At 38.8% G+C, this 15,478-nt stretch overlaps 1 protein-coding gene across 6 annotated transcripts in view; it reads right to left on the minus strand.

The window, feature by feature from the left end:
• Positions 1–15,478, minus strand: part of NLGN1 (neuroligin 1) — a 307,956-nt gene that overhangs the window by 284,738 nt on the left and 7,740 nt on the right. For 4 of the 6 annotated variants that reach the window (XM_051626756.1, XM_051626755.1, XM_051626754.1 and 1 more), the window contains exon 2: positions 10,608–11,416. In XM_051626756.1, the coding sequence (XP_051482716.1) occupies positions 10,608–11,103 (496 nt within the window). In that variant the 5' untranslated portion in view covers positions 11,104–11,416. Of the gene's footprint in view, positions 1–10,607; positions 11,417–15,478 lie in introns of those variants that run through there. The other 2 variants (XM_051626758.1, XM_051626757.1) reach the window with 1 other exon arrangement.

A 15,478-nucleotide genomic window follows, 5' to 3' on the forward strand; every position in this document is an offset into this window, starting at 1 on the left:
TCTTTGTTCTCTTCCAGGCTAGCACTTCATCAGCCTGAAAATTATGACATTTCCTGAATGTGTTTCAATGGCTTCTTAACCTTTCTAGTTCCTGAGTGCTGGTACAATGGCACGCTGCCCTTAGAGACTTCAGCAGTGAAGAGGTTAACACCCAAAATTGCTAATAATAACAACAGTATTCACTGAGCCAGATAATAACTCACACAGAATTTCAATCCAAAGTCACTTAAAATTCAAAAGAAACCACTGTATTTCTTTAAGGAAGCGAGAGAATTCAGACATACTGCTAAATTTATCTATTTTTAATCAAGCAATATTAAGGGTGAGCTTTGGCTCTGCCTCAGGTTAAACCTATTTTGTGACATGTCCAGGTATGGGACGAGGGGTGACAGCCAGACCATTTGTACAGTGCACATGTCAAGCATGAAAGGGGATATGGAGCATTTCTGGTACATCATTTGTTTCTTCCTCCCTTGTTTGACTGCTGCCTATTTGTTGTGCTGATGCTCAGCCAAACTAGCTTGTAGTTGAGTATGTCAAAACTCCGGGCAGAAAAAGAACAATTAATATATGTTAGCAAACTCTGAAGAGAAAAATAGTTTCTGCCACTTAAAACTGCAGGGTGGAATTGTGCACTGCCTTCTTCTTGGTCTTATTTTGCCTAAGGGGAAAGAGCTTTTTAATCCTATTTCTATGCTTGGCTTGCATGCTGCCTGGCAGTGTCCACCTGCTTCTACCTGGGAGTCAGGAGCTGCCTTTGCTCCCAAATCCCCTTCCTGCTCTTTCAGCTCCTCGCCTGCCTCCCAGCTTCCCCCTGCAAGGCAACATCGCTCTCATGCACAACCAGAGTTTGGCAGCCACGTTTCAAAGATGTCAGGAACAGAAACACCAACAGCTTCTCAAAAACACCCAACTGTTTCACAGTTCAAGGGGCAATGTTCTCTTTCACACGTGATGGACACAGAACATAATGCACACAGAAAGGGGTGCAAGGGACTTCTGCTAACAGGCCCAGATTCAGGATAGGGGAGAAGACTCTGACTGTAACCTCTTCAGCAGTCATCTGTGTCTCTGTAAAACTCAAGCACCCATTTCCCATGATCTGGTATCATCACGTGCTCTTGGCCAGGTAATCCCTCTGATTTGCAACTGCCACACTGCAAGAATTGCCAGTTAATCAAGGGCTTCATGTCTCTTTAAAGTAAAGACAATTAATGCATTTTTTGTTTCTTCCTTTATGTGGGACTTCATCTATGGAAACTTCATATAAAAGAGACTGCAGGTGCTTTGGCCCCTAAGTATAGCAATTTTTTTTGTTTCAAAAGTTGTTTCCAGCAAAAGTAATCCATTTATCATTAACAAATGAATGGGAAATATAGAAAACAAATTTAATTCTCTTTCCCATTCTACAAAGCACAGCAGGTAACTGATGCAGATCCTGCAAAACCCTCCTTAAACAGGCTTGAGCAAAAAAGAGCTGATGTGAATGAAGTGAATTAAACAGGAGGTTTCTCTAACCTGCCTGAATGCATTTGAAGTAACTAGGAAGAATGTGCGTGAGTCATTCCCCAGTGAAACTGGGAGCAAAAGCTGGAGGAGGAGCCCCAGATGAGGGAGGTGAGCAGCCAGTGCAGGAGATGGGAGGTCCCTCCAGCTGGTTTGTACCCAGCCTGTCCAGATCTGCAGCCCAGCAGCAGGGTGCTGTCTTTAGAAGCAAAGCTGAGGCAGATGTCATGGTAAGGGTGTCTGCCTGATTGCCAGTCATGCCACAAAGAGGCTGCCATACACCCATCACTGTAGAATACACCACATTAGGTTTTAAAAGCACAGAATTATAAAATAAGCTTAAAAATTGTATATGCCTTACTGCCATTTGCAATGGCTTTTCAAATTAAGAAGGGAGAGAAGAGAGATCAGCTGTACACTACAGAAGGCTGATATAAAAGAGGATGAGAAATTTGTCATCCTAAGGTTTTAGGAGATTCTGGTGTACGTTATCCCTGCCTGTCATTCCCCACCCACTCTGGAGGAGAGAAAGGAAGATGCTCCATTGGGATCCTCTGTATCTATCTCCTGTGCTTGAGGCATCACATGGATCTATCCTACAAGAGGAATTGTTTTCCTCTTTCCCTCAATACTTGGAGTCACACTATTTGGACATTCCAAGATATAAGCAGATCATACAAACTCAGCACATAATGGAAACCTCCCTATATTAAGTGGAGCTTTTTCATCACCTTGAACCAACTGTTGGATATGGTTTTCCCTCTGTAGAGAAGCAGGATGCTGAAGTGCAGACTGTTCTTGCACGTAGACCCTATCCCTGGGCTGAGCCTTCTGGAAAGATTCATCAAGAGCTGCAATCTTCTCCTTACACAGTGCACAACTCCATCAAAAATCTGCAGACAGTTTTTAGGTGTAAGAATATAGAGAACAGAGAGTAAAGACAGAAAACCAATAGAGACATCTCCTCTGTGAAATCTTTGCTCAAAATAATTTTGGAGGGGTTTCACTGCCAGTTCGTAGTGTGGATGAATCACTTCTGATATTTCTGATAAAACAATATTCAAAACTTCAAAATCACTTCCAATTCATTTATGCCACCATTTAATGAGGGCTTCTGCAACATATTACAAGGACGTCATTATCCCCTATAATTGTATAATAATTACATTTTTTTAATGAAATAATTGCAAGTACACTTGATGTGTAGGTATAATTACAATAATTACATAAATACCTGATTTTCAGCTAATAATTAAAGAAGGCCTTTACAAAAAAAGGGTGAAATTTAACAAATGGAAGCTTTCCAGAAAACAAATACAAATAATGACTGACTGTACCTCTTCAAAAGATTTTGCCTTACTGGATGATGTCTCTATATATACTACATGATTTTTTCATACATTATAAAATAATATAAAGATAAAAATTATTTAAGCAAATATTAAATCGTACTGAGAGACCTCAATACTTTGCTCTTGCAAGGCCTGATCCAAAACCACTGACGTTTATATAACCCAAGCCTAAAAATCCTGTGTGAGAAATGACCATCTCTCAAGACACTGAATTGTAAGAAAGAAGATGTGAATAGCTCCTGCAACAGCACACAAACTGCATTCTGATTCCTCTGCAACCTAAAGGGACAGACCCTGGACCACCATCAATATTTGGGAAAAGGTGTGTGCAAAGGAGTCCCCACAGGGCTCTGAGCTTTCCTTCAGGCCACAGCACTCAGCACAGCTCCTGCAGAGCACACCAGCCATCCTGGCTGTCATCTTCTCCCCAAACATGTCTTTTCAGTGCAACCTACTGACTGCACCCCTGCTAACACAGAAACCCTGCAGAAGATTGATTCCCCTTCTGTCCCCCTTGGTGGACAGACCTTTGACAAGGCAATGGTATTTTAGTACAGTACCTCTTCCAGAGCTTTAGTAGCTGAAGATAGAGAAATTCTTCAGCCAGGTAATTTTCCTTCTTTTCCAACAAATCCCTAAGACTAAATTTACTTTACTGTGCCATTATTATGAACAGGAAAGGCAAAAGCCACCCGCAGTAAAAAACACATAGAAAACTCTACCAGGGCAGATTCTGATTACTGCTCAGAGAGCATAAAGAGATATTAAAAGAATTCCCAAAGCAGAGGAATTAGCAACATGATTTACTGTTGCTGCTGAGGTGTTTCAAAACATTTGGGCAAAACTGTGGAAGGGAAATCAGCTGCAGCACCTCCATGGTGCTGTTCCCACCTGTCTGGATATCTTCAGTCTGTCTGACTCGGGCCAGAGTCCACTCTGGGCTTAACAATGTGTTAGGAGGTAGGTGCAAACATGGCTTAAAGTCAGCTTTGTCCCACTTCCCTTAGCCTGGTATTGTTCAGTGCTCCCCTTTTCAGGATAAATCTTCATTATTACAAGCATGAGAAAGTGAAATAAGAGATATTAATATTAAAACAGAAGATATCCCAAAAAACAAATCCCATTTATCTTAAGCTCATTAAAGTACTTGGGTTTGGAATGCAGAGTATAATTAATAATACTATACATATCAAAGTAGAGAAGACATGTAAATCTGACAACGTAAAGTAAGTAAAACTGAAGAGGGCTACAGAATTATAAGTGAGAAGAATTAGAAAAGAATTGAAATTATACTGAAGCAATATTCACGTTATAAGCAGATTATTAACATTGTAATTGAGGTGATCCTTACGAATGGTTTGACACATGTAAGCATCATGTTTCAAGCTTCAAACAATACGCAAAGAACACTAAAAATATTTGTATCTGTGTGTATTATAAGGAAACAAAGACATTAAGAGTATGAACACAGAGAAGAGCAAAGGAATAATAGTGCAATACAAGGAGAAAAATAACAAATCAAGATGAAAATAAGAGCTATCCAAAAGACGCAGTAGGCACTGAAGTGCTCCTCCTGAAAATGTACAAATATACTTGTGTAACTATTTTATATAATATTTGTCCATTCTGGCTTTAAAAGATAAATTAGAAAATAGCAGCTTGAAAGGAAAACTGTGTCACAGTTTCCGAGTACAACTGATCCAACCCAAGGAGGGCCAGGGGAAGAAGCACAAGCCAGTTTTATCCGACTTAGTGTTATCAGGGTTAACTCTACTATTTTAGAGTCTGTGTGTGGGAGGATGTATAAAATGAAAAGCAAGCAGTAAAATAATGGACAAGGAACAGAGTTAGATCAGAACTTAAAACCTGTTAGAGCTATAAGCACTGTCAAGGTATATGAACAAAGCAATGACAGAACCACGACTGTGTGGTCAGCAAGAGCTCAGAGTCTGAACAGCCAGACATTTACAGAAGACTGTGACCAGTGTTGATGGCATTGAAGATGACTGGAGTCTTAAAATGCAGCCTGCAAAGTCTTCTATTGTCAAGAATTGGTTCACCCAGAAACAGGACTGTAGAAAATACATCAGAGTTTAAGTATTTTATTTTAAATATGACATAAAGCTAGTGCACATCTTTGAAAAATGCTACTAACTGACACTAACAGCTTCAGATTGTGAAAGGATTAAAAGGTCTGTACAAGACAATGTTTGCTTCATTATCCTCTTCCATGTATTTCTAGTACAATAGGAAATGCTGCTGTGGTATCTGAGGAATGAAAAACAGGTATACGGCCCTTCAAAAAGGAATAGCAAAACAGAACAACCTTGGTGTCTTAACTGCATAGCACTGGAGTTCAGAACTACACACTACATGTGTGTCTGCACAGGCTGCAGGGATGAATTTTGGCCTCATGAGGCCAACACGAGGAAGAGTGGGGGCTCTTCAGCCAGGAGCCATTGAGGGTGAATGGGCAAAACTTCACATGGGTACAGGCAACTACTGACACAGACATGACAGGCAAACACTTCATGATGAAGTTTCGGATTGGCCTAATGAAGATATACAGCCTTTGTATTGGTTGACATACACTAAAATACACACTCAGGTAGCTCTGTGGGCTTTGTCACTCACTCTCAAGTGACTGAGAGCCCTGGTAATGGTCTGCAAATGCATGTTCTTAACCCACAAAGTACTTTGGTGTACCTTAGTCTACACTGAAGGAGGTTCACACCTTGAACTTCCTACTTTGCATTTATATGGCCATGGAAAAATAATATTTAATTTTTTATATTTTTTTTTTTACAATATACCATTGACAAGTCCATGATTTTGATAGTATTTTCTACATTAGTTATTTAGAAAAAAATCTGATAAACAATTGACAAATTTTGCCAGTGGAAACACACATTTTAACAGGTCTTAGGTTGTCCTTTTCTGGTTCATTTCAGAGCTGAAACACTTACACAGAAAGAAGTTAACTCAATGTAGTCCATAGGAACTGCACATATTGCAGTAAATACGTAAACATCAGAAAAAAATTCTTTACTGTGAGAGTGACAGAGCACTGGAACAGGCTGCCCAGAGTTGTGGAGTCTCCTTCTCTGGAGAAGTTCAAAACCTGCCTGGACACGTTCCTGTGTGATGTGCTGTAGGTGATCCTGCTCTGGCAGGGGAGTTGAACTAGATGACCTTTCGAGGTCCCTTCCAACCCCTAAGATTCTGTGATTAATTCTTTTTTCCCAAAATTGGATGGTAAGCAAACAGCTTTAGGATAGTTAAATGGACTATTGGAACAAACACCCAATAGGAACACAGAATAACAAGCTAAATTGGGCTCTTTTCATTTCTGCTTAAATTTGTGAAAAATATTTCATATTGCTAAGCTTAAAAGCCTTAAAGTTATTAGTGTCATTTATGAATTGCAACTGATGTAACCTGTTCTCTATTGAAAACAATCAATGATCAAGGCAGGGTGAGGTTATAGTTCTGTGATTTGTGTTTCATTTCCAAGAATATATTTGTATGTATGTTGCTATGTGTCCATAGTAACCACAGCCATGACCCACAAAGCATGGTGTTGGGAGCTTTGCTCTGAAAATCAAGTAGCCCGTTAGGAGGCATAAATATTAATAGAGCTGTCTAATCCTACACTCTCAAATGAGGTAGTTCAGATCATGATTCTTTGCATTTAAAATGTGTTCACTGCAGCGACTAGAAGAAACAGAATCCACATGTGAAGAAGCCACTGATGTTGGGCGGTCTCTTAGCCACTGATAATTCCTAAACATAAAAGTAAGGATCAAGTGATTTCTTTCCTTATTCTGCTCCCATTTCTCCTACAATACTAATGTATCCAAAACTCCATATGCTTAGTTCTGTGACACTGAGAATATAACATATTCCCTACAAAAACTACATTCCCACATTTTCACACTCAGGTATCTGCAAGCAACACGAAGACTTTAGTACAGCTTCATGACAAAGAGCACACTATCATCACAAGTGCACAACACACAATACCTGTGCTTTCTTTTGGTGGTCATATTAAAGATGATTTTCAAACTTCCTTTATATAGTTGTCATTAAAGTAGAAAATGCACGGTTCAAACTCTTCCAACACAAAGAAATGGATATATAGTACTTTAAAACCACAGGCATGCAGCTAAAGCAGGATGTACAGTCCTCCTAAGAAATAAGAAGTTTCCCTGTCATTCTGGATCCCAAGGAAAATTTCCATGCTTTGACTAGAAAATAAAATAGACATCTGAAATACCAAATAGAGTACAAAACTATTGAAGTATTTCCTAGAAAAGATACAAGTGTTTGGTCAGGAAACTCGGAAAATACCACATACTCAACAACAGAAGTCAGTAAAATGCTGTTATCTACAATATAACGTAGGTTCTAGGAAAAGTTAGAACTGTGGAGCCTGGCCTCTAAGAAAACAACACAAAATTAATCAGATGCCTTTGCAAAGATTTTCTAAAAATCAACCCTAGCAAGCAGAGGCATTTCTGCTTGCATGAATACCCAAAACAGAATCATGACCTCTAACCTTCATGTACCTTAAGCAAAAAGATGAAAGCAGATCATCTATCTCTATGTGTTGAATCAGTAAATTGAAGATGAAGTATAGTGAAACACAGGCATCCATATTTAGCAAAAAAGTGAGCTGTATCCTCTCATTTCTTTTCACTCAGCTCCAACCTCCAGTTTGTAGCCTCTGCCATGTGCACATCAAAATCCCACCAACACCAGTAAATGGTTACAAAGCCCTTTACAATCTCTGGCATCACCCATGAAAAACAATCCTCTCATTTTGCATCTGTCTTCATCAGATTACTCCCTCTTCTTCAAAATTTTGAATCCTCCCATGTCTCTCAGCTGACAATTAATATAGATACTTATTTATCTAATTCAATATATTTTGTGTAGTAAGAAATCAAACAATAGATACAATAAGACATGGCTGTTAGTTCTGTTGAATTTATATATCCTTCACTGATTGAAAAGATGGTGTGTAAGTCTGCCTCTCATTCCTGTGCTTTCTATTTTCAGTAATGTATTACTAAATGTAATGAAATGACTGCAACATAAATATCCAGCAAAAGAGAATACGGGGCCTTTCTTCTCTCTCATTCAAAACCAATGCTATTTCTAAGCTGCTGCTACTGCTGAGATGCTGTGACTCTGCTGCATCTTCATTCTATAACACAATTCTTTTTATGACTAGCTGTAGGGGCAGTCCAAGCCAAGGATAATCTTAGGTGAGTAGAATGTAAGTTATGCAGGGAACAGAGGTTACTACAGCTATGCCAGCTGCCAGGCTGAAGGTATGCAGGAGTTCTCTGCACTTGTCAACAAGAAAAGGTAGGTTTCTGCTCCTTTTTATTCTGCTGTATGTACAGTGAATTTAACTGGAAAGGTACCTACTGAATTTCAAATAACTCTCTCTTTATTCTCCTTCAGGCTCACAGGACAATAAATGACTTCCTCATCTGTTGGGCTCTCCCTCCCTTCATTTTTGCAGTCTATCTGATTTTTTAAATTTTTTGTAATATTCTCTCATAGGAAAAAAGTTGCTTTCTGAAAACAATGAGGGAGATTTGCATCTTTATTTATGACTTTGTGAATCAGCGTCTGGGTGATAGGAAGTGAAAGTTGCTCAGCTAATTACACACGCCTGATGAACTGCGTAATAACTGCTGCAGCACTGCACATTAATTGAAGGCATATAAATGACAGCAGTTATTCTAACTTGAATGATGTGTGAACAAGTGATGTTGCTAACAGTGTCCCGCTTTTTTCGTTTCCAACATTGGGAATCCAGCTTAAACAATGATATTTTTACAGCACAGAGCAAAAATTCCCTAATAGAAAACATCAGAAGTTGTCTCAAAGCCTGATACTTTAAAAACAAATTGCCTTAAGTCACTCAAAGTGGATTTAGACACTGAAAAGTGCATACATTGAATGACTTAACAAATAATAATTAACAACTAGCTACAGCTAACCATAGGAGCTGTAAGATCAAAAACCTGGGAAAATAATGCCACCTTCATTGAGATGTCTAGATACAGCCTTAAAAACCTAATACAGAGTTTACAGAGTTGAACTTTGCCCAACTCTAAACACTTTCCTGACGTGACACTTTCCAAAACTGTATTTGTCCTGGAATAACAGGAACATATAGCAACTGATACAAAAAATACAGATTACGGCTAAGAGGCAACCATCTATGTACACCCACAATACTCTTTGTTTACCCAAAAAGTCTTCTAGAATCAAATGTAGTCCAGCTATTAAATAACACATTATTTTAAAGAAAACAATAAATAAAAATAATTTTATGCAAAACAGTACAATGTTAGTACTTTCAACTAGAGCAAAATAACTACTTTAAATCAGTACCAAAACATACCTGCTATATCACGTATCAATTGCTTTGGGAATTTGCAAATATTCACAACGAAATCTGCAAATTGTCCCATACTAACTCACACAAAAGGTAAAAGCCAAGTTTCCAAAGCTTCCAAAAGCAGACAAGTTACCAAAGTACCATGTCACAATATTTTAACATGTCCTTATACCCCTATTAAGAGATCTTCAGTTTTACAAAGAGAGCTGTAATCACATAGCAAAAGAATTCAACTCTCACTTTTAGAGGCATGTAAACAAAGCAAAGTGTTTCACATCTAACACTGTTCCAAGAAAACAGGGTGTATTGTGTAGATAGTCAGTGTAGGTTTTCAGCTCTGCTTTGCTATAATTCATCACAGCCATCAAGCTACACCACTGGAATAGAGCTGTGGAGCAGTGCCAGTAACATCAGCAGCAATAGTACAGGAGCTACCTCCCATGCACGCATGTACAACACATGAGCTACCTCCTGTGCACCCATTTACACCACACTGGATCTAAGTACAAGTGCCCAACACTCCTCCAAACCACCAGGCCAAGACAGAGAAAGGCTGCCAATAAGGTCAGCATGAGACAGTGCAAGAGACGATCAGATGCAACCAAGCTCAAGCTTTACAGATGTTATCTTCTCTGCTTTACACGGTCCTCTCTTTAAATACCTTTCTAGCCTCATCTGGACAAGACAGTCCCTAGCAGTTCACAGCACCAGCAAACCAGCCTCTTTCAGCTGTATTACTCGTTCTTCCTCTGCAAGGTTTCGATCTTTCCCCCGCTTGTTTTGGTTTGGTTTTTTGTCCACTTTATACATACCTCCTTTTCTACAAATTTTCTTGCCGGGTTTTCTGGCACATTCCTTGGATATTCTTTTGACTGAAAAATGAATAGAAGACTAGAAAATAACATGGAGCTCCATCACAGACAGTAGGAGCATGCAACACCACTATCTAACTTAAATATGACCTGCTTTATTAGGTGCGGAAGACTCTCAACTTGTTGTGCCTGCACATGCAATGGATAAGATGTTGATGCATCCTCCCAGAAGTCAGTGGGTGGCAATGAGAATTAGGCACCAACTTTGACCTAAAATTATACGTGCTGTGGGAGGAAAAAACCAAACAGTGTAGACGGAAAGAAACAAACAAACAAACACCCAACGGAAACCATAAAACAAGGACAGATGCATCCACAGAAAAGCAGCATGCATACATGTAAGACACTGGCATGCAAACAGAGAAAGCCGTGCTACCAGAACACGTGAATTAATATTGTTAGAACGTAGAGCAGGAAAATAAAAAGATCTCCCTGTTTCGCCTGCTATTAACTCACCATCCTCGGTTGGGACATAGATATTTAAATAGAGGCAGTCTTCATTCTGATCTTGTACATAGGTGGAAACTACATCCAAGTTATTAGTAAACCACACGGGAAGCATGACTTCAGGCAACCTGCCTTCTATAATGTTCTGGGGACACACTGGAGCAAACTGAGTGGTATTTTTGATATCTGCCCAGGGAGACGGAGGCTCAGGAGGTTGAAAGCGGCGCTCCCCGGTTGGAGGGGCAGCATATGGAACCCCAAGAAACTGAATGACAGGCCCCAAAATTTCATTATTAAGTTCCTTCTTAATCCCTCTTATCTTGCCAAAGTTGGTGGTCACCACTGGGTTGGTATCATCCAATTTTTGGGAGGACACAGCTGCAGCAGCGTGAAGCAAAAATCCAAGTATAGAGAAAGCAAAAGTGGCATTCAATCCCGTGTGTACCAGGCGGACTACCATCGCTCTCCATACACAGTTCAGCCACATGGATCTTGGCAAGACCATGGTCCCACATTAGTTGTGTCACTACAGTGACGCGATCTGATTTGTATCCACTGGTGTAAAAACAGGGCCAGCGAAGGAAACGGATTGAGTTCCCTAAATAGGTGCCTGTCAGAAAAATCTCAAAAGGCTTTTCACGCCGTAAGTATCTTCCATTGATTTCACACTTATTGAAGCTGCATCTTCACTCAGCACTATTTATCAGACTACATCCTATCGACAATTCTGTTTTCCATAGCAGCAATATGAAGAGAGCAGCCATTTACTGCAGAATCCCCTCTTATAAATCAAATCCAGTTAGCCGCAGGTCTATATCCTGGAGAAAACGAAAATAAATCATTAGTATGAAAGAGCTATTATGAGCAGAGTGATAACTAGATGTTTCACAAGTTATGTACATACATTAATAGTTGCTAGAGTCATGTAAGTAAAATTGCAGCAGTTTATGGGTCCATGAAATGGCGGGTGAAGTACTGATTACTGGATTATCTATAAGGTCACCTGTTGAATTGACAGAGCTTTTTCAGAAGAAACGGGAGTCACAGAAATCACTTTTTAAAAATTCACCTCTTTAAGAATAACCAATTTGCTGCAAGACTGCATTACATAAGCATTTATGTTAATATTTTATTTAACTTAATGAGCTGATAATAAACATTCACCTTGTTTACTCCAGTTGACTTATCAAAATGAAATTAATCTTTTCTTCAAGCAGAAGATAGTGAAATTAAGATAGACAGGCATGCTGAAGATTCAAATGCATTTTATTTCATTAAGGCAGATTATAATACATACAAACTTTTTTTTTGTTCATCTTAAAATACAAGTTCTGATTAAAACATGAAGGCAACTAGAATATAGTTGTAAGGATACCACGAACTACTGTGCTTATCCATGATAACTGGAATTTCCAAACCTGGCATGGTTTTCTTATTCCAGAATTTTCTGATAAGTGATGAGAAACACCTACAGAGTGAAAGGCTCAAATCAATGGACCAAAATCTGCTCCCACTGGTACGAATGGCAAGCTCTGAATTTGCACAAGAATATAACTGGACTTCAGCACAGCTTTTTCTGAACTGGTTTTGAAATTAATATGAATGGACAGTTTAGAGATGGAGCTGTATACCTGAATTTTTAATTCACACCAATCCCAGCTACTGACTAGTGTGAATGCTGAGATGCATGATGAATGCACTTCATCCCTGCCACCCGCAACTTACAATGTAAACAATATGTGTTCCCAAAGGACAGCAGAAATCCTAACTTTAATTTACCCACACAGTGACTGCACAGTATATAAAAAAAATATATATCAGTTAGGACCAGAGACTGTGTAATCTCAAATTCCAGATTCTATTTTCAACTACTTTAGCTCCGAGGTTGTCACACAAGGCTGTGTTCCAGCACGTCTGAAAACTGCTTGGCATATATCGTTACATCTGCCATATTCACTTTAAAAGCATTTCCAACACGACTTACAATATCCTATTATTTAAAATGCAGCATTATACACAACATAGCAGTGTAATCTTACACTCCCTATTAAGCAGTGTGTAACGCACAAGAAATGTGGTTTGCTCTGTACAGGAAACATTTAAAACCACCTGCTTTTGAAACAGCATTGGCAGCTTTAACGACAATTGTTTTTTTATCATGTCTATACACATTGTAGAGAGAATCCAAAAGAAGGGCTTGTCTAATAGTCAGACTACCCTGCAGTTTGGGTTATTAAAAAGGAGATTGTAAAAGCTATATAGGACAGCAGGAGATTTGGTTCATGTCTAGTGTTCCTTTAGCTCTGAACAATCTACCTCAGGAGGCAATAAGGAGATAGATGAAGCTCTTCCACAGTTTACTCTTTCCCTTTCTTTCTCTGCTAATTTTAACACCTTCACTGTGAAACTGCATTAACAAACAGACTTATATCCTTCATTCTCCAGCTTCAGATTCTCAGCAATTCATGGAAACTCTCCAATTTAGCTGCAGAAAATAATTCCCCAAGGTTGGAACACATTTACATCTAGTTACACAGATTGGCATGCCTCTTGGAAGAATATTGCTTTGCTGCATTTCAAACTTTGAAGGTGGTAGGATCTAACTTTAGAAGCAGTAAAGACAGACTACTTAGACAGGGGTCAGAGCAGGAGGCACCTCGTACAACTTTGCCGTTCAGAGTTGTACTGTGCAGTAGGTCATGGAAAGACAGAAGCTTATTCTTTTTCAGTTCAAGCTGCCTAGTAGGTTCAATGTGGAAGATAATAATCAATTTAGTGATTTCACCCAAAAAGTCTTAGACCTGTTTTGAGATCTATGCCAATCTTTGATACCTAAAATGGTAAATTCAATATAACTGTAAATTCAAAGCATATCCTAGAGCTGGGCTACACTTTTAAGTTTGTCCACCAGCTGTTTAGTCATTGCAGCTGAACAGCTCTGCTGTGATTTAAAGTTCTAGTTTGCCTCCTATGGACAAATTTTTACTTTAAGACTGAGACAAGAGGCTAAAATTATAAGAATATAACTGAATTATGTGTTTGGCTATTCTGATTAATTAACTGTTGGCTAGCAGCTAGCTTCACTGAATAGATTTATTTACTATATGGGGAAGTAAATTATAAAACACTTGCAGAATTTGAATCAATTATTTTCATTGAATTTTGAATTTGCCTTTTTTTTTTCCCACAAGCCTATTTTTTTTAAAATGGCTAAGTAAACATTTATTTCTGAGACTCAGAGAGGTCAAACATTCAAGCCTGTCACTGGCTGTCCTGAAGCTGTAACATTTAAAAACACAAACTCATGCAAATAAAGAGACTGATATTATTTAAATATTTTGAGACTTTTATGCCAAAATTTTATTTCCAGCACTAGCTGGAAAGGCAAGCAGGGAAGCCAGCCTAGAGCATGTCTTACTTGTTCAGAATCAATTTTGGACAAAATTTTCCTCAGTCGTCCAGCAGGTGATCTACACAGGACTTTCCCTTGGTGTCTGGATTGGAAATGACTGAACAGGAATCAGTGGAGAGAAAAGCAATAAAGAGGAGCAGGAACAATCAGGGAGACGGGCAGCAGAATAAACTAGAGAGTAATGATGATCAATTTGGGGCAAAGTATAAAACTTCAGCATCGGAATACTGGGGATCTGAGGAGGAAGAGAAGCATTTTCAGATTCTATTATTGTCTAGATGTGAGGATCACAATTGCTCCCTGTGGTAACACAAATGAATTCTACTGTAAAAGGTACTTGATAAAGCCTTCCATGGTCTTTGTAACTGTCTATACCATACAGAGGGTTTTTTTCCCTATAATTCATTATTTTATTATCTTCCTTTCTGAATGTAAATTACTTTATAGTTCAGAATCTGAAATACTTTAGAGAGGCATTTAGTATGCTGAGAAGCAAACAGCCCAAGATAACTTCAGAGCATCTTTGCATTTCCAATGACACAGGGCATCCCACAACAGGTCACATCTGCTGCAGACTGCAGCAGCTAAACTCCTCTTTGTTACTTGAGCACAGAGCTCCAAATCTTGAGGGATGTCTTGAACCGCACCACCTGTCAATAGCTCCAGTGGATTCATAAAACCTTTGGTGGCAACCAAGGCTTCTTCTGGCCATATGCCAGCTTCAGCACACGTAAAGGCATTGTTATTATAGCTTTACACCACCGGCCGTTTTCTTTGCAGCTGAAGATGTACTCCATTATTTGATATTCATGCTTAAGAATCCGTTTCCACCTCAGTTTTGCTAGTAAATCCCAACTGTACAAATATTCAGGGATTGTAAGAATTTTGAACACCACATAATGCTGCTTCATTTCAAAACATTAATTTCTTTTGTTTTGCAGAACCAACTACATTTACATCCATTTTTACTTACAAGAGTCTCTACTTAGAACTAAGAGCTCAAAGATGTTTTGTGTCTCTAAAAAAGAAACTCATGTTCTCAGGTAGGTTACAATGCCAATCAGGAACGTAGCCAGGGAAACAGAAGCCATTAAAGGAAATACTCTGACTGAGGGTTAACACTAGGTTGGTTTGACATACCAGCTGTAAACATGATCACACAAATCCTCATGAGATACAGCAGAAAATTGCACAGAATTGTTCTGGTTGGAAAAGACCTTAAAGATCATTGGGTCGAACCATTAACCATCAAGCCCAACCGTTACAAACATTTTCCATCTCTTCTTTCACATTTCAAGTTAGCAAAGGGAAGTGTTGTATCAAATACAGCATATTTTCTCTCTCTGTAGTAGTAAATATTTTGAAACACACCCTAATCTTGTGTATTTCCAAAAATACTTGGTGAAGGGAAGGGATTTACATGTATTTAGTTCAAGAAATAAGCTGTATAAATTGAAAATAAGAGCAA

The sequence above is a fragment of the Apus apus genome, chromosome 8, assembly GCF_020740795.1.
Source record: "Apus apus isolate bApuApu2 chromosome 8, bApuApu2.pri.cur, whole genome shotgun sequence".
Classification (NCBI taxonomy): domain Eukaryota; kingdom Metazoa; phylum Chordata; class Aves; order Apodiformes; family Apodidae; genus Apus; species Apus apus.